The sequence below is a fragment of the Barbus barbus genome (genome assembly GCF_936440315.1).
Source record: "Barbus barbus genome assembly, chromosome: 4".
NCBI lineage: Eukaryota > Metazoa > Chordata > Actinopteri > Cypriniformes > Cyprinidae > Barbus > Barbus barbus.
The window spans coordinates 13,326,855-13,347,214 of record NC_136732.1 but is presented as its reverse complement, the minus strand read 5'-3'; the positions used below and the strand labels follow the sequence as shown (position 1 = coordinate 13,347,214).

Below are 20,360 nucleotides of genomic sequence, written 5' to 3'. Positions count from 1 at the left end.
TCAAACGACTGAGATTACATGCAAAGCAAGATGACGGCCAAGAATCAAGAGTCAAGATTGGCATTGTCATGTAAATTATGGTATGTCTTCGCTATGACTCCTAATTAGCATAAACACACCGGCTCTGTCGACAGTAGTTCACTAATAATTGCCAAAGAATGGAGTCTATGTCTAAAGTCTCCTGACAAAACCGCAAAACAAGTATGAATTTAAGGCCATATCTTTGCACTTTTAAGTAAATCAGCTAACTGGTTGCTTTTATTGTTGTTAGTGACAAAAATATCAATCTGCAAATGTGATTGACATCAGTTATCATCATCTTTGGTATCTCCTTTGAAGAAATCTTGAGCTATGTATTAAATGGACCACATACAAAAGACTTGTTCTTACACATGCATCATAAATATTCAATTAACAAACTTTAAATCAAACTATTCCTTAGTCAATTAAATATAAATGCAAAGAAAACTGCAGATTATTCAAGTAAAAACAAAAAAGGTTTATAATAAGTAAGATAAGTTTATAATAAGTTTTTCATAAGTAGGAGACACTTGTTGGAAAATGCATCTACTGCACAAAACTGGTTTACTATGGTTTCTGAAAGCCTCACCTACCCTAACTAAGACAACTTCACACCTTTAGTTCCCACACTCAAAACTTTCCCCCCCAAACACTTTATTCACTCTTCGTCAGTTCCCTTTCAAGCATTCATAATTTAGAAGTTTGTGGAGGAAAACAACCTAAACCATCCAAAATAAATGACTAGACTGAACATTCAAATAAAGTGCGCATTGCCTTTGTGATGGCTGCTAAAACAGACTTGACTAATTTTGTCTTTTGACATTAAAAATTAAGCATATCTGTGCCTGTAATGAACGGACAACTCTTTTCAAATTACGTCACACGGGCAGACGGCCACATTAAACCTTTCGTGACAGTCTTATACACGGAACACACTAACATTTCATAATTTCCTGTTCTTAACCTCAGTGTCATTTTAAACATTAGGACTTTTTGAGAACTGGCTTCAAGTTTTCAGCCTCAGTCCAAAGCCACTCAGCTACTTAATATCCATATATTTCACTTCTGCTCTTCGCAATAGATAATGAAAGCAAGCTTGGCTTTCAGCGGAAAAGACTGAGAACTTCCATTAAGCCGAAGGAGGCGACTTTCCATTTCCCTTTATTACATTTTAAGACAGTCTAAGGGGAAGTGAGGAAAATCCGACCGTGTTCCAGATACTAGTAATCGTACATGACAGCTTCCACTCAGTGACGGGTTCTTTCTAAGAAGCTGATCAGTAATAAGCAAACTTCAGTTTTAGTACTTAAGTGAAGAACCTGTCGGTCGAGTGTGAGTTACTTCAGGGGGATTTCTTAGAAACGTGCACCTGTACAAGCGTTCAGTCTCATGATCACATTCAAACTAATCCAGAACAATGGCGTAGCCCAGCTCACACAGAAACCCAAAAATAAAAGGCTATGGTTTATTTTGCGCCGAGAGGAATGTCAACATCGCTAACTGGTGTAGTTCAATGTTTATTTGAAAAGTGTATATTTACCCAGTGCAGGAAAAAAAACTGTGGTATTCTTTGTTGAATTAGTTTTTTTTTTTAAATTGTGCACAATTGACAAAATGCATTATCAAATTTACCAGAAAAGCTTAGTGAAATGAAATCCTTCCAACAAACAGCAGCCAGTCCTGACTAGGGATGCATCGATCCGATACTCGGTATCGGTATCGGCTCCGATACGGTCATTTTCTGCGGATTGGGTATCGGTCAGAAGAACGATCCAAATCCGATATTGTGCGTATACTATTCTGTGTTATTGTTGAGCCCCACGAAAGGCACAAAAACATTATAAAGCACCATAAATTGGAGTCTTACTTATTATAATACTTTTGTGCAATTAAAGATTATTAACAGTCTTTCTTGTTCTGTCCTATCTATCATATGTTGCTGCCTTCATTACTGTGCTATAGATTTTAAAGAAATGTCTTTATTTTATAGTAGCCTATATATTTATATATAAATGTATTTGCTTGTTTTTTCATGAATGTATTTTACAACAATTCAAAGAGCAATGTGTATAATTTCACCAGATTTAGTCCTACACATTCACTTTTATTTGTAAATAAAAGTGTTTCACTAGGTTTTATAAAACTATTGTGCACCCTAGAGTATCTTTTGCTGTATTATAAACAAAGTATTTTTGTCATAGATTATGATTATATATTTTTTCATTTGTTATTTTTCATTAAAATGACGTTATCTATATGTAGTAGATTGTGTTTAACACACAAAAGAATAACACAGACACACAGAAGTATAGAAATTCTACATCGATTTAAAAGAAACTGCACAGTAGTATCGGATTTGATCGGTATCGGCAGATACTCAGAATTTTCAGGATCGGATCGGTTCTGAAAAAATTGTATCGTTGCATCCCTAGTCCTGACTCAACTAAAATGCAATGCAACAAGACGCTTCTTGTTCCCCCATCTCATCCTGCTCTGCTCAAATACTGTAGAGGAAAAGACACTTAAATTAGAGCAGGTCACAAGGCCAAAGCCTCGCCATCAGTTTGAAGAGCACCTCTATTGATCACAGATAAAATCAAGGTAAAACCATTGAGCTGTTGCTGTCGTTGAGCAAGCAATCGGCCTAAGAGTTTGCACAAGCCTATCCTCATAATAAATAACCTGACTGTGGCTTCTAACCCCAAGTGCACAGTAGAAATCAAATGTCTTCTATCGACAAATACAAAATTGATTGGAAATCTCAAATCTGACTAGATATAATTGGTAGGAAATCATCTAAACAATAAAAAGTAATGTTTATATTTTAAAATATTGATTGACACTTTAATGAAGTGCAATTCGATCTATTTGCAGCATTTTAAATCAAATCTTGACTAAAAAAAAGTTTCAAATTGATGCATTTGCATCGTCAGAATTTTTAATTGAGCATCGAAACAAGTGAATTGTTACAAGCCAATAATGTATTATAATTACTATAATTATTTATGTGTATTATTGTTATTATTATAGGTCAGACTTTAGTTTGAGGACCAATTCTCACCATTAACTATGACTTTTGCCTCAATAAACGTATAATTTGCTGATTATTAATGGTTCAGTTTAGGTATGGGGAAGGATTAAGGGAGCTAAAATATGGTCATGCAGAATAAGGCATTAAAATATGTGCTTTATAAGTACTAATAACAGCCAAAATGCTAGTAATATCCATGCCAATAAGCAACTAGTTAATAGTGAGAATTGGCCCCTAAACTAAAGTGTTATATTTTTCCAAACATAAGTGGAGTTGTTTTTTTGTTTTTTATCACCTGCAATGAGCTGTGACTTGTATTCCAAAGCAACTGATATAATGCAATAACTGTCAAGCATGCAAAATGTGTGAACGGTTTTTTATAGCACATTTGCCACACGGCACAAATTTCAGTATCGTTTTAAATTATTTGCTTAGGCTTGGCATTTATAAAAAGTTGCTTATAATGAATGCCACTTATTTGTTATTTATACTTTAATACTCACACATTTTTAATTCCTGTAGTGCTGTCAAACGATTAATCGCATCCAAAATAACAGTTTTTGTTTACATAATATATGTGTATAATGTGTATATTTATTATGTATATGCAAATACACACATACTAATATATATAATATGTGTATATATATATACTAATATATATATACACACAAAATATTTACATGTATATACAGTGGCATGCAAAAGTTTGGGAACCCCTTGCAGAATCTGTGAAAATGTGGATAATTTTACCAAAATAAGAGAGATCATACAAAATGCATGTTATTTTTTATTTAGTGCTGTCCTGAGTAAGATATTTTCCATAAGAGATGTTTACATATAGTCCACAAGACAAAAAAATAGCTGAAATTATTAAAATAACCACATTCAAAAGTTTGGGAACCCTTGGTTCTTAATACTGTGTGTGGTTACCTGGATGATCTACGACTGTTTTTTTGTTTTGTGATGGTTGTTCATGAGTCCCTTGTTTGTTCTGAACAGTTAAACTGAGTACTGTTCTTCAGAAAAATCCTCCATGTCCTGCAGAATCTTCAGTTTTCCAGCATCTTTTGCATATTTGAACCCTTTCCAGCAGTAACTGTATGATTTTGAGATCCACCTTTTCACGCTGAGGATGATTGAGGGACTCAAACACAACTATTAAAAAAGGTTCAAACATTCACTGACGCTCCTGAAGGAAACACGATGCATTAAGAGCCGGGGGGTGAAAACTTTTGAACAGGATGAAGATGTCCAAATTTTTCTTATTTTGTTGAAATATCATATTTTTCCATTTAGTACTGCCCTTCTGACACGACAGAAGATACTTGCATGTTTCCTGGAAGACAAATGAAGTACAATTTACCTTGATCTTCAAATTCAAAAAGTTTTCACCCCCGGCTCTTAATGCATCGTGTTTCCTTCAAAAATAATAATGTGGTTATTTTAATAATTTCAGCTATTTTTTTGTCTTGTGGACTATATGTAAACATCTTTTATGGAAAATATCTTACTCAGGACAGCACTAAATAAAAAATAACATGCATTTTGTATGATCTCTCTTATTTTGGTAAAATTATCCACATTTTCACAGATTCTGCAAGGGGTTCCCAAACTTTCAATCCCCACTGTATTTATATTCTTATATTATATATAAATATATTTAATATATAAACACATTTTTCTTAAATATATACATGCATGTGTTTGTATTTATATATACATAATAAATATACACATTATGCACATATATTATGCAAACAAAAACTTTTATTTTGGATGCGATTAATCGTTTGACACCACTAAATTCCTGTTCTGAATACAATTAAATTTAAATGCTTTGCTGGAGTGAGAGGAAATAAAATACTTCTTTATAATGTCTGCTAATGTTTTAGTTTATTTGAGTATTTTACATTATTTCTGAATGTAATAATACAATCTAACTTATACACAGCGTTTTTGTTTCTCTTTTGTTTAATTAAGCTGTAACAAACACCTTTGCGATGCTTTTTACTTCATTACAAAGAGCCAAAAAAGGAAATCAAAGTGAAATGAAACATCAAAACGAGTTTCACTTCATATTTGTGACGCCCAGCAAACCCGTTGAGCCCGCCTGCAGCACGACCTGCTCTCTACAGGAATGATGTGTTCAGGATGCTGCTGGGTTGAAGAGTTAACAGCCCCCACCTCCAGATCTAGGACACAGCAGAAAACTCCAGAACAGGTGGAAGAAACCACAAGCCTGCTGCCATTTCCCTCTGAGATGATGATGATAATGCAAAAGCAGCCTGAAACCCCGTTCAGACTAAAAATCACTGGGAGGTTACTAGCAGACGTTCCTGCATTAACCTAAGGTATAATTTTTAGCACTTTTATTTCATGCAAAAAACATTTTAACATTGTTTACATGTCTATCTTGTGTTATGTTTTTAATGCGCTTAAAGACAAACCATGTGCAAATTCATCAGTCAACACCATTGCTAAACCTTTTCTCCTAAACACTGCAGTGTACCACATTACGGCAGTATCATAAATGTGGTTTGAAACAGACCATCACAAACATGCAACCAATCCTGTCAACTTGTGGGGTGGGGATTTGCATAACATTAGCAATCTAAGATAGTGAACGGAAACATGGTTTGTATAACATTAGCAAAACATTATTAGCCATTTGATAACATAGTCAAGCCAAAGACTACTGATATATCAATTACCATTAAACATCCAACGTTGTAGAGAGTACAACTACTCTGACACGTATACGACCCAGTATAATTCGCTCTTCTTCAGAATCAGTTTCTCGTTCAAATATATATGGCTGAATTGATCCAACATTGCCACTTGCCATTGTATTGTGTTTACTACAGTTAACCGAGTGAAAGTGGAGCAGGTCTGAGCTGCTATGATCGAGTGGAGACGGGGGTCTAATTTTCATATTCGTACTATTGAGGTAAAGGTGCAGAGTTATATTCAAGCCAAAAACTTCAACTTTGAAATATGCCATTTTGATTATGAAAGATACATTTTAAGGAATAAAATTGGTGACTGCAGGGACTTTAAATATAAAGTTTATAAAAGAAGGTGCCATAGAAGAACCTTTGAGTCATCCGTTCTTAAAATAACCATTTTTTCTCTTTATTGTGAAGAACGTGGAGCTGTGTAAATAATCGAATGTGATGATCATGCGCATCTCGTCAGTAAAGCCGGTTCTGTGATTAGTAGTTCATCTCCTTAACGTGCTTTCAGATGGAGCGGCATTTAACACACGGCACATTCGATTATTTGCACAGCCGTAGAAGAACGTTTTAATAATCTAAACAAGCACACTTTTCCACTATAACAAACCTTTGGTGCAATGGAAAAGTTCCAAGGATTTTAAAGGTTCTTAGTGGAACCACAGATGCAAATAAACAACCCATCCTTAACCGTTTCCCCGCCATTAACAGAACTGTCTGTCATTTATGAAACAACGCTTCCCTGCAATCCAGACATATTCTGCACCAAAAGCACGTTTTTCTTTTTGTTCAAAATCTTGCTTTTTTAATTAAACCTGCCCACATTCTAGTGTTGATAACAAAAGAATGTATGATGTAACTAGAATAAAACTTTTGTTTATTTGTTTAAAAGCAGAGGCTCTGTTCTTTCTTTTGACATAAGCCTATTGTATGTTCAGATATTTATACAACAAGATATTTTGGAGGCATTGAAAATGTCCGAAAATGATCAAAACTGCGGGCTGACAACTCTTTAAAAACTCTGGTGGTGAAAGTTAATAACGTACAGCCACTATCTGCACTAGCATTGTATGGAATAATGCACAAAAATTTTTTAAACAAGTGCAAATATATAAAATAATAGGGGTGAGAAAAAAAAAAAAAAAAAGATTATCTGATTTATGCCGTTTGGATTGTAGTACTTTTAGATGCACAAAACTCACACACTGACAGACTTTCACGTGCGCTTTGTGTTTGTTGGTCCTGAAGCTCGATTGCGACTGAAGTTAAATGCACTTGCATTTTCGAATACTTTTGGCTGAGTGTCGATAAGACCTCCAAATGCACAGGACGTTACTGAATCTATTGACAGTCATCATAGTTGCACTTCATGAGTTGCGCAAGACTATTATTGTTGCATATTTCTTGCCTGAGGTATCGATTCAATTCCACAAGCTGGAATTGTACAGAAGCCGAATTTTTAGTATCAATCCAAACCTAATTTGAACTCAATTTAGGAGCCGCCACTGCTGCTCTTCTGCATTAGGCTGAACTCTGCTCAACTTTGTCAAGGTTAAAAACCAACGACTTCTGGTTGTTTTGTCAGTGCAAATCGAGGTCAGTAAGAGTTATTTTTTTAGACGAGTGTGTGTGCTTCAACACCCACTAACACTCTGACTTCATAGCAAAGCAGACAAGAACAGATGAACTGAGAGGGAAGCCTAGACTCTAATAGCTGGCATGCTAAATTCTGCTTGACTAGAGGCCGAGGGCAATGGAGCATGGGGCTGTTCAATCATGTCTGTCTCTACCGACTCATCTCAAGGAAAATATCAGAGCGTGTGTCACAGTCTGGGAGGAGAGAGAGAGAGAGAGAGAGAGAGAGAGAGACGGATGAAGCAGGAAAGCAAAAGACAACACGTGAAAGCAAATGCAGGCTATTGATGTCAATGCAAATTGCGTCAGTCTTTCATGGCATCAGCAAATTGTACTTTATCATTTCCGTGATTATTTTACCTCACTTCCACAGCTAGAGGCAAATGTACCCGACAGATAAAACAAACCATGTCGGGAGCAAATGACAGATATTAGCACATTGTTCATAAAGTATGTGGCAGCTTTGTGAAGTCATCAGAAGTTAAACGCAGGGGATGCCAAATGGCAGCTGCTGAAACGTTTCTTTATTCACCAGGGAGAAACTGAAACTATGCAGAGGAATGAAATGAAACCTAAAGAAATGTGGCTGGCAGGTTAACAGACAGCATCTGCAACCACTCATTAGTAAACCCGTGACTGACTTTTGACACCTGACCTATTTAAATTATATTTAAGATACGTCTCAGCTATATCCCACCTTAATGTTTATTCTGACAATCAAAAATTTGAAATCTAAATGTTTACAAACTTAACATTACATTAATATTTATATATTTTAGACCTCTTCATTCCTTTTGGAAAAAATGCTCCTGGTTATTTCTAGAATAAAGAGTCTGAAGCATAATGATTCATTTAAGAGTGCACGTGCACGTCTTCTATCCCAGGAAGATGGTCACACAGCCACTGGCCGTTTCTCAACAGCACTGCAAACTCTCAGGCCCATTTGTGTCAGTGGGACAACGACCCCTCAGGCACACCTTTTGACTCCCTCTCCATCTCATCAAAGACGAGACAGCCAATAAACAGAGCAGTTCTGCTCAATCAGCCTCTACAGGGGAAATTAAGAGTGAATGGAAAGGTCAATTCAAAAACGCTTGGCTTTTCAGCGACAGCTATCAGGCAGTCAATGATTATTTTGCAATATATTGCAAATGAAACAGCCACTGTTGTCCATTTAGGAAAATCATTCCGCTGGCCAATCAGCTATCAAAAGCAAATAGGATAATGAATAGGAAAGTGAAAATGAGAGGATACAACATGACTATGTCTTACTAATAAGTACTTTAAGAAGAAAAATCAGGTTGTTCCTCCTATTGTGGCAGCAGGCAAAACCCCCCAAAAGCCCTTGATTTACAACCAAAAATACTTCAGAGTCAATGTGTGACATCACCGTCACACAATGTCTAAGCTCTTTAAAAGCCAAAGAGGACCGTACTGATATCTTTGGATGTCTTAAAGCATTGTTAAAAGTAGGGTTTGTGTTTATTATAACATTCATCTGGGAACGCAACGCGCGCCATTTCATCAGGTTTGCAAGGTAAATCATTTATAAATCTACACAAACACAGGAGAATAAATCGTGATTTTAAAATAAAAGCTCAAACCCTCACTCTTGAGTTTACACGGTTTGATGTCCACATATTCATGTAATTACAGCGGCTGTAGCATTTCTGTCCTAAAGAAATGGACAAATATTAAAGATTAAGTGTACATTTGAATTAAATGGTGCTTGGTCAATATTAAACGAGGATTAGATCGCACAGTAATGTGTAAAAATAATCATCAGGCCGCCGGTGCCCCTGCAGGCCTTTGTTGTAATGTATAATGTACATCAGCTCTATTGTTTATAATACATTATGTATTTTAACAGTTTATATGATTTCTTGCTTTTGATACTTTATTTGAACTAATTATTATTGCATCATTGCTATTATATATGTATTTTAAGTCATTTTAAAAGCCATTGTTCACTTAAATCCATTTTTATTACCGCAAAAAAAATAAAAATAAAAATAAAAATAAATAAATAAATATTATTATTATTATTATTAAATAAATAAATATAAATATATATATATATATATATGTAAATAATTATAGGGCGCTATGAAATCCATTTTATTTCCAAATTCAGTTTTGTTAAATTTTATTAATCAAAAAGTCTAATTAATTGAGTTTTACAGTTTTATCTGTACCAAATTCTGTTTTCCATTATTTTCTGGATTCTATTTTAACTGTTCCATTAAATTTTAATAATAAACAGCATCTCCAATTAATTGATTTTATATTTCAAAAAAGTATTTTTTCAGAAATACTGCACATTTACATTTTTCACCTAAATAAATTCTGGTAAATACTCCTTTAAAAAGTGTTTTTTGAATATAATTGTATTATTATTAGACTAGAACACGTGGATATGTTGTCATTCTCACACTATAATACTGAGCTGTGATTTCAGTGGTTTGGACTGAGATGGACACTTGCTTCTTGCACTCTGTGTTGCACTTTACTTTTGCTTTAAAAAAGGATTTCCTAGAAATTTAGATTTCATTTGGTTTAATAAAATATTTTTAAGTAAAATTGTTGTTTTTTTTTGCGGGAAATTAGTCGTTTAGATTAATCGAAAAATTAGTCGTTAGATTAATCGAAAAATTAGTCGTTAGATTAATCGAAAATAAAATAGTTGTTAGTGGCAGCCCTAGTTAAAAGCATGACATCAAGAGGTGTAAGAAAATATCGATACACATGAGTATCGCGATATTTTGTTTGGTGATACTGTATCGATTCTCCAAAACAGAATATCGATATTAAAAATAAATAAATCATACAAGACTTATGGCAGTTGTTTCGTTTTGAGTTCACATCCCGACCGCTAGATATCAGTCTTCATCTCTGAACTTGTGTCAGGAAATACTAGCATGAGGGCACTCCACTAATGTTAGTGTTAATATAGTTTGCTGCCAGTAATTGAAAATGAAAGAATTGTTCCAGTTCTCTTTTCGATGTACAAAGCTGAAGTGTGGCGCCATTTGGGCTTTTGTGGTAATGTCCGCTCCGGGGCCGCAGCGCGAGCGCAACCTCAGTTCTGCCGCTTGCCATGACCCGTGTTAAAGAGCCTTTGCGCGGTTGAGTCGCCGCTCGTCTGCAGCTTTCTCTTGTAATTCAGGGGTATTCCCTGCCTCTTTGTATGTCCATCACAAGCTGAAACAGAGAAAAACTTTCCAAACTGCACACACACCCAATAAGCATTTTTTAATATAAATATAATGTATATGTATATAAATATAAACAACCTTTAAAATGTTATTTTATAGTAAAATTAAATACTACAATTAAGCAAGTATAAATTGCTTTATTTAAATTATAATATTTTATTTAATATTTGAAGGTATATATTTTTACTTTTAAATTACACTAATTATATCCAATAATATTTGATTATTTTCAGTATAAACTACAAATACATGAAACCCTTTTGGCTACTGCATCAGAATAGAAACCAAGACAAGATGACTTGAGCATGTTCACCACTGAAACCTCAGTCTGAACAAATGAGGGTACGGTGATAAGGGTCAGTCTAGCTCTACAGACCAACAGATAACCTGCGGGTTTTCTACATCACCACCGTTTCCAGATATGGTGATGTTAAACTAGATGTTATATTTTCTACATGTTCAAAGATAAAGGTTTCGAGAAGTTTTTAAAAACTATGTGAACTGCACAGATCAACAGATACTGTAGTTGGAGCCACTTTGCTTAAACACGGACATCACCACACAAAAGACCACATTAGCAGATGTACTAGAAACCCACTCAGAAGACCTTAGCAACTGCAAAGCATCACCTTGACAACCACCATGAACACTGCTGCATTGTGGCGGTGACTTCTGCATCCATCTCAAAATGTAAATCTAGTTTAAAATATAATGCTGACTGAGGATATTAAAGATAGCCTTTAGCACATTTGCTGACTTATGGTCCATCTTTTGAACACTTTGAAGAATCACTTCCTCATAAAATCAGAGGCACAAATAGAAAAAGAACATTTTAACACCAACTCTACAGAACTACATACAGCGCTAAACGTCTTGACAAGAACATGAGTAAACAGGCTCCTCTTAGCGCATTTACATTAGACTGCAAAAAAACCCAGAAGGAATTGTGGGAAGAGGCTGGACTTGGAGTCAGCAAGTGACCTAAACTGACGTTTGTAATGGTAAAAGTAACTTACTTGATGTTTACTGCACAATGTTCCAACAAATACCAAACTGCAATGATTGTTGGGTCGGTGTGAACTAGCGCAGAAACACACCAACAATACATGTCGGTGAGAGCCAGTACATTCAAAAGCATCATATTTCTTGCCGCTTCTGTGTTTTTAAAGATAAAGTTGTGTCATTGTGACTGATGATCAGCAAAATTGAAGACAGTTTATGTAAATGTTCACAAAAGTGTGCTCTCTTCCTAATCATATCAAAACACAACATATAATAAATCATCAAAAAAAAATTTATTCCATCATTTATTCACCCTCATGTCCTTCCAAACTCTATTTTTTGAGGCTCTTAAAAAGTCTGAATTCGTCCTTTCACGAATGAAGGTCTAAGGTCTTAAATCAGAGCAGAATGTCTTATTCATAAATTCAAAATCACAGCACTACATTTTTCTCAGTATGCTTATGTTTTCTAATACAAATATCTATTTTAAAACCAAAAACATTGGAGATATGAAGTCTTGTTCTCTAAAACATTGAACAAAATGAAGTGAGTGCTCAAAAGCAACAACAAATATCCATCAAAGGGGAATGAAAACTTGTTTTCCCTTGAGTTTCCTGAGCCTGGCAGATATTTGCTCTTGTTTTTATCATAAGCAACTCATAAGCAAGACATAGGCTATTTTATATAATTTTGCTTCTCAAGTAAATCTTAATTTAAGAATCCAGACATGGTCAAACAAGATAAAAATACTGAAGAACATTACTTTTTTGCAGAGGTACTGTACAAGTTATTTACACATTCTGGCAGTTGGGAGCAGAGCTAAATTAAATTAAACAATAATAGAGATCTACTGTAATTTTCATTTAGATACTGATGTACTGTGCTCCATTCAATTCATTCCTTCAATTTTCAATATTTGTGTTAAAAAGGACAAATAAACCCTACCTCTCTTCATAATAAACTGATTGGAAAGTGGAAGTCAGTGTAAACCAATGACAACGTTGGACCCATTGACGTTCATTGCATTGACAAAAACAACAGAAACATTCTTCAAAATATCCTCTTTTGCATTCCACAGAAAACCACACCCACAGAAATACAGAGTAGATAGTTTCCTACTCGTGTTCAAGGCTTGGGAGACAAAATAAAGTCAGGCTTCTTAGGACGTGTGTGCTATTTGCAACAGAAAACACACATGGGAACATATGATTGCTTACTGCTTTATTCATAACTACACTTCTGTTCTGCACACATTATCCAACACTATAATCTGAAAAAAAATCCCACAGAGCAGCAGACCAACACCAACACCATAATCCTGCCAGTTTTCCTCCACACCACTTCAGGACATGGTTCATTTAGTGCCTCTGCCGTCCCATCACAAAGACAAAGACCTGATGATAATCTTGGCCGGTAATCAGATCAAAGGAATGATGCTGTTGACGTGCTTATGACAGGCTTATGCATGCATGATCCAAGAAAGATGCCCCTAAACTCAACCTGAGAGATTAGAATGATTGCTTTTAAATCTCTGAGCTCTCGAGTACAAGCCCTTTCCTCCGCACAGCTGATATGTTGCAATCCAGCTCAAAGAGGGATGGCTTGAACTCTCCTTAGGGAGAGAAGGAAAGGCAGCGGCTTTACATAAAATGGACAGCGACATACAGCTGTGCGGTCTGGCCAGATTAACAGATGCCGTGTTTGAGATTAGCATTCAGACGCAAGAGGAAAGAGAAATGATGTGCTTGCGTAAACAGTTGTTCTGAGAAGCTGCTGTTTGAATGGAAGAAACTCCAGTGATATCACGATTCACGAAACAAATATTAGAAGTGAGGAAATAATGACAAAATATCTAGAAATGAGCAGGAACTCGCCCTTGAAATAAAAAAAGTCTTTTTGTTCATGATTTTGTTCACTCATACATACCTACAAAAGCTCTAAAATGCTTTTCAATTTTATAAATGCACTAACGTAATCTTCTAGACGCATTTCAAAACAATGACGTAAAATTAAAAAGATAGTTCACCCAAAAATTTTAATTCTGTTATGATTTACTTGCTCTCATGTCATTCCAAAACTGTATGACTTTCTTTCTTCTGTAGAACACAAACTATATGAAAAATATTTCAGTGTTTTTTGTTTTGGGTCCATTTTGGACCCCGTTGACTTTTATTGCATTCTCAAAAAACAGTACAAACACTTTTTAAAATATGTTCCACAGAAAAAAGGAAATCATACAGGTTTTGAATGACACGAGGGTGAGTATATAAAGACGCAACATTATTTTTAGGGTGAAACATGAAATAAACAGGAACTAGTCCTTAATCAACAAACTTTTTGTTCATAATTTTTCTTCGTACCTAATATGCTTAATTTCAAATGCTTATCACTATAAACTAGTTTATGAAAAATTCCTTGCGTTTCTCTTCCAAGTCACTTTAAACAAAGTTGTCGGCTAAATGAATATATATATATATATATATATATATATATATATATATATATATATATATATATATATATATATATATATGTATCCATCCACAGGCACACATTTATATTATCTTTTAAAGTACTTCCTTGTTCATAAAACCATAAACATCCATCCTGCTTCACGTAAATGACAAAAAGTTTCCTGGCATATGAACAGAAGACCAAACAATAAAACTAAATCAACAACTAACAAACCAATTGGTCCAGATCCAATATAGTCTGTAAGTACTGCTTCAGACAGAAGTTAATTAGTAATGAGACAATAAAGCATTTACAGACATTCAGATCAACATAAAAAAGCCCCAACTACGTGATCATGTGGACCTATATTAATACACAATAACAGACATTAAATAATCATGACTTACCTTCAATACTTCCCCACGCTTAAAACTCAGCTCATCATCTGCAGTTGCTTTGAAATCATACTTGGCAATGGCCTCCATGATACAGCCTGATGGACACCTATGTGGTAAAGCAGTGGAAGATGCCTCCTAATGCAGTTTATATCCCTGTTGTGGACCAGAGGACCAGACAATGAGATCTCAATAGCGAAGATGAGCAACAGATCCAAGAAGACACAATGATCTCCACCTGCCTCTCTCTCTCTCTCTGTCTGTCAGCCCCGCGTCTCTCCTCCCGTCCCGATCCTCACATAAAGATCACGGCGAGAAACCTGCGAACAAAGTAAAGTCTTTCAGAAAACCCGATAGAGCTCGATAGTGTTGATCTAGTGTTCTAGACTGTTCAATGGGCCGCGCCCCACGATACAACTGGCATTAAAAAGCAAAAAGGGATAAAGAGGAAGGAAACTCGTCTGCTTGACGTCTCAAGCGGCCAATTACGCGCCGCGGCCAGAGCGGACCGTCCAATCAGATTAGCGCGTCGAACCGGCGTCAGCCAATCAAAGCCCTAGAAGGGGCGTCAACACCCAATTGGCTTCGCTCCGTCTGTTGTTCGACCAATAAACGATCAGAATGTCACAGCGTTCGCGAACTCAAGGTTCGATAACGTCATAGCGCTATAGAACGTGCACAGAATAATATTCTTTTGAGCAAATATCAAGAATTGCGCAGACATAAGTCAACGAGTAAACGAGTTGTAATGTATTAAAGAGATGAGATTTGTAGCAGAGAAAACTGCGTAAATGACACCGGAAATTCGTTGGATGTCATTTAAAGCATAGACTATATGTTATCGTACATTTGAATCATATCTATATCTTACATAGTACTGCAATTCAACAGACAGCATTTGACAACGACGCATTATTGTCTAACGCTTGAATCTCGAAACAACATCATACAACAGAATCGCTAATGTTTACAACAGTCATATAAAATAAATATTAATCTTAAACGGCAAAAAAATTAATTGTTTACTATTAGGCTACATCCAACTCACTTCCAAAGTCTAAATATTATATGCAAGTATTTATATTCACACTGTATCTTAAATGATATTAAATAATAAACATGACACATTTCAGTACAGTTCCTAACTTTAAAAAACAACACACGAGAATGCCTTACTTCTGTCAACTTCTTGTCAACATGCCTAGAAGCATAAATTCCATGATTTCTTTATCATATATAATAGCGAACAGCGGTAATTGTTAATGTATAGAAAACCACAGAGGCCTTATGGCCTTTGCTTATGTTAACGTGGAAAAAACACATTCAGAGAAAAGCTGTAGTATCACATACTCACTCTTGAAGAAGGCCAGCACTCGCTCTCTCGTTTTAAAGACCCTAGAATCCACTCGAATTGTCTTTAATCGTTGATGAGGTTGAGCTCTTCTACCTCGTCCGACTTGAAATGGTGAAAAATTGCTGTATTTTTCTGTTTATTTCCGTTTCCTCTTTGATACAGCTAAGTTCAGCTTCCGCCTGCCTGGTGGACGTGTTGAGTCATTACACAATTGTATAATAACTAAGTCCAATGATGTTTAATAGGCTGCAACCTAGTGCCATCTTCTGGTCAAACATCAAGAGTGTCTTCATTTTACGGGGAATAATAACATCTTCGAGAGTGTTTGAGACTGTCTTGATTGTTGAAGCTCAGGACATTGCTTGGAACTGCATCATCTTACGAAAATGAATCATGGTTTTACTACAAAAAAAAGAAAAACATGGTTACAATAGTTAAACCATGGTAACCACAAATTAACCATCGTTTTGCTACACTAACCATAGTTATTTGTAGTAAAACTGTAGTTCTACAAATGGTAGACAATACGTCAAAAACATGGTTACTACACTTTTACTATAATAAAACCATGGTTAATTTTCGTAAGGGTAAGACTCAACATCAGAATCAAATGGTTTAGTGAAGGCCTATTATTAAATGGGTAAATTTTCTCGTCTATCTGTCACTATCATTGTTAGGGAGCTTGTATTTTACATTTGTGTATGATGTTTTGACAGTAAAAGTGAATGGATTTTAAGTAGATTTTATAAACAAGCAATAGATCTTAGCCTATGTATCTCCATATTTTAATTTGCATGAGTCAAAACGAGGCTGTGAATGATGGAAGTGCAGGTTCATTTGACTGACTGTAGGCCTATTATTGTTTAATAACATAGCCTATCGATTCTTCAGCGCAACTTCTGAGAAATACTTAAAGTAGACAAAACTTCATAAAACAGTTTTGAAAGTTGTGAATTGTGAAAATTGCATGGCCTTTACACAGTGCATGTCATAGTAAACACTTTAAGTCCACCATCACAGCCTCGCATATGGCGTCTTACATGATTAAGGTCTAAATAACCTTATGTTGGCCAATAATTCTTTTCAAATGATGCTTGATATTAAAGTCAGATCAAAACCATGGCATGTGGTCCACCTGCAAAATTATCCCTCCGCCTTAAGGTCACTGAACACTGAGTCTGAAATTTCCAGTAGCCCCTCACTGCAGAATAAAGATCCAGGGGGTGGGGTTGGATCCACATCTAGGGGGTGGAGACAGGTAGGTTTAGTGGTGGAGATGGGTGGGTTTAGGGATCAGGGGGTGGAGACGGGTAGGTTTAGGGGTGAGGATGGGTGGGTTTAGGCATCAGGGGGTGGAAACAGGTAGGTTTAGGGATCAGGGGGTGGAGACGGGTAGGTTTAGGGGTGGGGATGGGTGGGTTTAAGGATCAGGGGGTGGAGACGGGTAGGTTTAGGGATCAGGGGGTGGAGACGAGTAGGTTTAGGGGTGAGGATGGGTGGGTTTAGGGATCAGGGGGTGGAGACGAGTAGGTTTAGGGGTGGGGATGGGTGGGTTTAGGGATCAGTGGGTGGAGACGGGTAGGTTTAGTTGTGGAGATGGGTGGGTTTAGGGATCAGGGGGTGGAGACGAGTAGGTTTAGGGGTGGGGATGGGTGGTTTTAGGGATCAGGGGGTGGAGACGAGTAGGTTTAGGGGTGGGGATGGGTGGGTTTAGGGATCAGGGGGTGGAGACGAGTAGGTTTAGGGGTGGGGATGAGTGGGTTTAGGGATCAGGGGGTGGAGACGAGTAGGTTTAGGGGTGGGGACGGGACGGGTGGGTTTAGGGATCAGGGGGTGGAGACGGGTAGGTTTAGGGGTGGGGATGGGTGGGTTTAGGGATCAGGGGGTGGAGACGGGTAGGTTTAGGGGTGGGGATGGGTGGGTTTAGGGATCAGGGGGTGGAGACGGGTAGGTTCAGGTATATGTAAGGTGGGAGGAGTTGGATCTAGATCCAAGCACACCCCCTGGATCTTGTGTTCTGCAATGAGGACCATCTCAAAATTTTCGTCTGAAATTTTCACACGTTAAAAAATAAAAATGACCTCACCAGTGGTGTCGTCTATAGTTTTTTTGTAGTGAGCATACTGTGATTTTTCCCTCACCCGTCCCAAAGCGACACCCCATAAGCACCACTCACTAATGTGTACAGCATGCATCTACATGTAACTGACAGCATCCTCAAAGACTACTTATGCAATATCAACATGTCAATTTATTATAAGCAACACAAGACAGCCAATGACATTTACAGCTGAGACTGGACTGATTTACTGTTTAGTGTTTAATCATCTAACTCAGACATGTAAAGAGCTATATTTTTCCTGAATGTGGTCCCTGGAGCATAGGTTTTATCAGCAATTTCAAATGCACATTTAAGAGTGCCTGTTTTAAATTCCCTAGCCTGAACTTCAGTCCACAAGGCTGGTCAGGAGTTCTCTTCTCTCTCATAATCTGAAACAAGGAGATATAAACAGTATTCAGTTTAACATACACAGACACACATATCTGTGTTATCTCTCCCTTTCTTCTGCATTCATTGATCCGCACACTAATGTTACTGAAGTTATTAGCTAGTTGGCCTGAGAAAGTCAACATTCTGTTGACTGTGTGAAAGATGCTTGGGACAGTTGACTGATCTGTCACTGCTCCCCGGGCTGGGGTTTGTGGGGTCCCTTTGCAGGTTGTCTGTGGGACCTGTTTGAAATAGTTTAATATGTTTGTTCTATATATTTATTTGTGCTATTTAAACAATGTTTACATTTTTCAAGTTTGTAGGTGTCCAGGTACAGCAATCGAATAATGAAATATAAAATAGCATCACAGTTTTCACTGTATAAACTAAATATAGATTAATTCTTGTTAAACTACAAAGTAGCTCAGTAAAGAGCTGTGAGGGATTTTCTCTGATTTAATTTCTTGGATTAACATTAATACCTGCGTATCACGTAGACTACACCACTGGACCTTACGTTGTATCAGTCACGTTTGCACACTGCCTCCGAAACTTTCGGCCGACGTAAAAAATTCTGATCAGGTTCGATTTTTTGCACTTTCACATCTGTAGCATGCATTTTAATAGGAAAGGATGGGAAATACGAAAAAACAAAAATTTCGGACTCAGTGTGCAATGACGTTTAGTCTTTACAAAGAGGCTAAATACTTAAGAGTATCAATTAATGTACTTTGCAACATAGCTCCCTATAGCGCATATGGATTTATTATATTTTAGTTTTATATATCTTACAATATATATATAGCCTATATGCACATTTTATCAACTGCATAATAGACCCATCCAGAATGAGGCTACCTTCGGACAAACAAACAAATAAATAAATAATAAATAAGTAAGTAAGTGCTGGGCAACGATTAATCATGATTAATCGCATCCAAAACAAAAGTTTTTGTTTATATAATATATGTATTATGCATATATAAATAGACGCACATGCATGTGTCTATTTAAGAAAAATATGTTGTTTATATATTATATATATATATATATATATATATATATATATATATATATATATATAATATAAATTATATGAATATAAATGTAAATACATTTTCAAACTATATACTGTATGTGTGTGTCTTTATATAGGCCTATACATAATAAATATACACAGTATACACATTTATTACATAAACAAATTTTTTTATGTCGGATGCGATTAATCGGTGCCCAAGACTACACTATATATTCTGAGTTATGATTAATATGTGGTATATTAATATGTGTAATTAATGGCATTTGACACTAACATGCCATTCTGACTGAAATGTTTTTGTAAATATGCAAATTACTATATAGGCCTATCACTTTCATGCTAAATTAGACTATTAACGAAATCATAATATTGCAGTTCATTTTGGCATAGATTATCTGCTTCAGTTTGTGCGTTTAACGCGTAGGCTGATCAATCCCCTCCAGGTCTTGTATAGCAAAACATGTTTCCACTTTTCACTTCAAACCCAGCCTGATTAAACCACTCACTAATTGCAGGGACAGTCCTAGTGAGGAAAGACGTGCAAATTATGCGTTTTCAGTGACAACCCAAATGGGATTAGCTGCTGTAAATGGAGGTGATTGAGGCAGAACTAGCAGTTCTGTGCAGTTTCTCGTTTCTTGAAAGCGTGGTGTAGCCCAAAGTGCCCAGATGGATGATGTTCGTCACATCAGCAGGATGATAATAATAATAGCCATCAGGCAGCAAATCAGACGCTTCATCGAGCTCGACTACAGATCACACATAACTCCCTTTTCCAGCGAGCCTCACAGATGTTCTGTCCATTGTGAAGGAACGAGACGTTTTAATCAGACCTTGAAGCGTTCAAGTGTGCATTAGCGCACATATCTGCGATGTTGGAGATCATAGCTGGTGTAGAGCGCGTCTGAGGAGCTGTCAACTAGTGGCATGCCTTTCAGAGGACAAATTCAAGGCAAAGAGAGACCTATATACCTGCAGTATTCCT

At 36.4% G+C, this 20,360-nt stretch overlaps 1 protein-coding gene across 4 annotated transcripts in view; it reads right to left on the bottom strand.

Moving 5' to 3' along the window:
* The window catches only part of LOC306868649 (growth factor receptor-bound protein 2-like), a 44,080-nt gene extending 28,046 nt beyond the window's left edge, over positions 1-16,034 (bottom strand). Inside the window, exons 1-3 of one of the 4 annotated variants that reach the window (XM_079414910.1) lie at positions 15,843-16,034; positions 14,731-14,808; positions 14,501-14,644 (exon numbers count right to left, since the gene is read on the bottom strand). In XM_079414910.1, the coding sequence (XP_079271036.1) occupies positions 14,501-14,578 (78 nt within the window). In that variant the 5' untranslated portion in view covers positions 14,579-14,644; positions 14,731-14,808; positions 15,843-16,034. Of the gene's footprint in view, positions 1-14,500; positions 14,809-15,838 lie in introns of all 4 variants that reach the window. The other 3 variants (XM_079414911.1, XM_079414912.1, XM_079414909.1) reach the window with 3 other exon arrangements.
* Between the last annotated feature and the right edge of the window lie 4,326 nt (positions 16,035-20,360).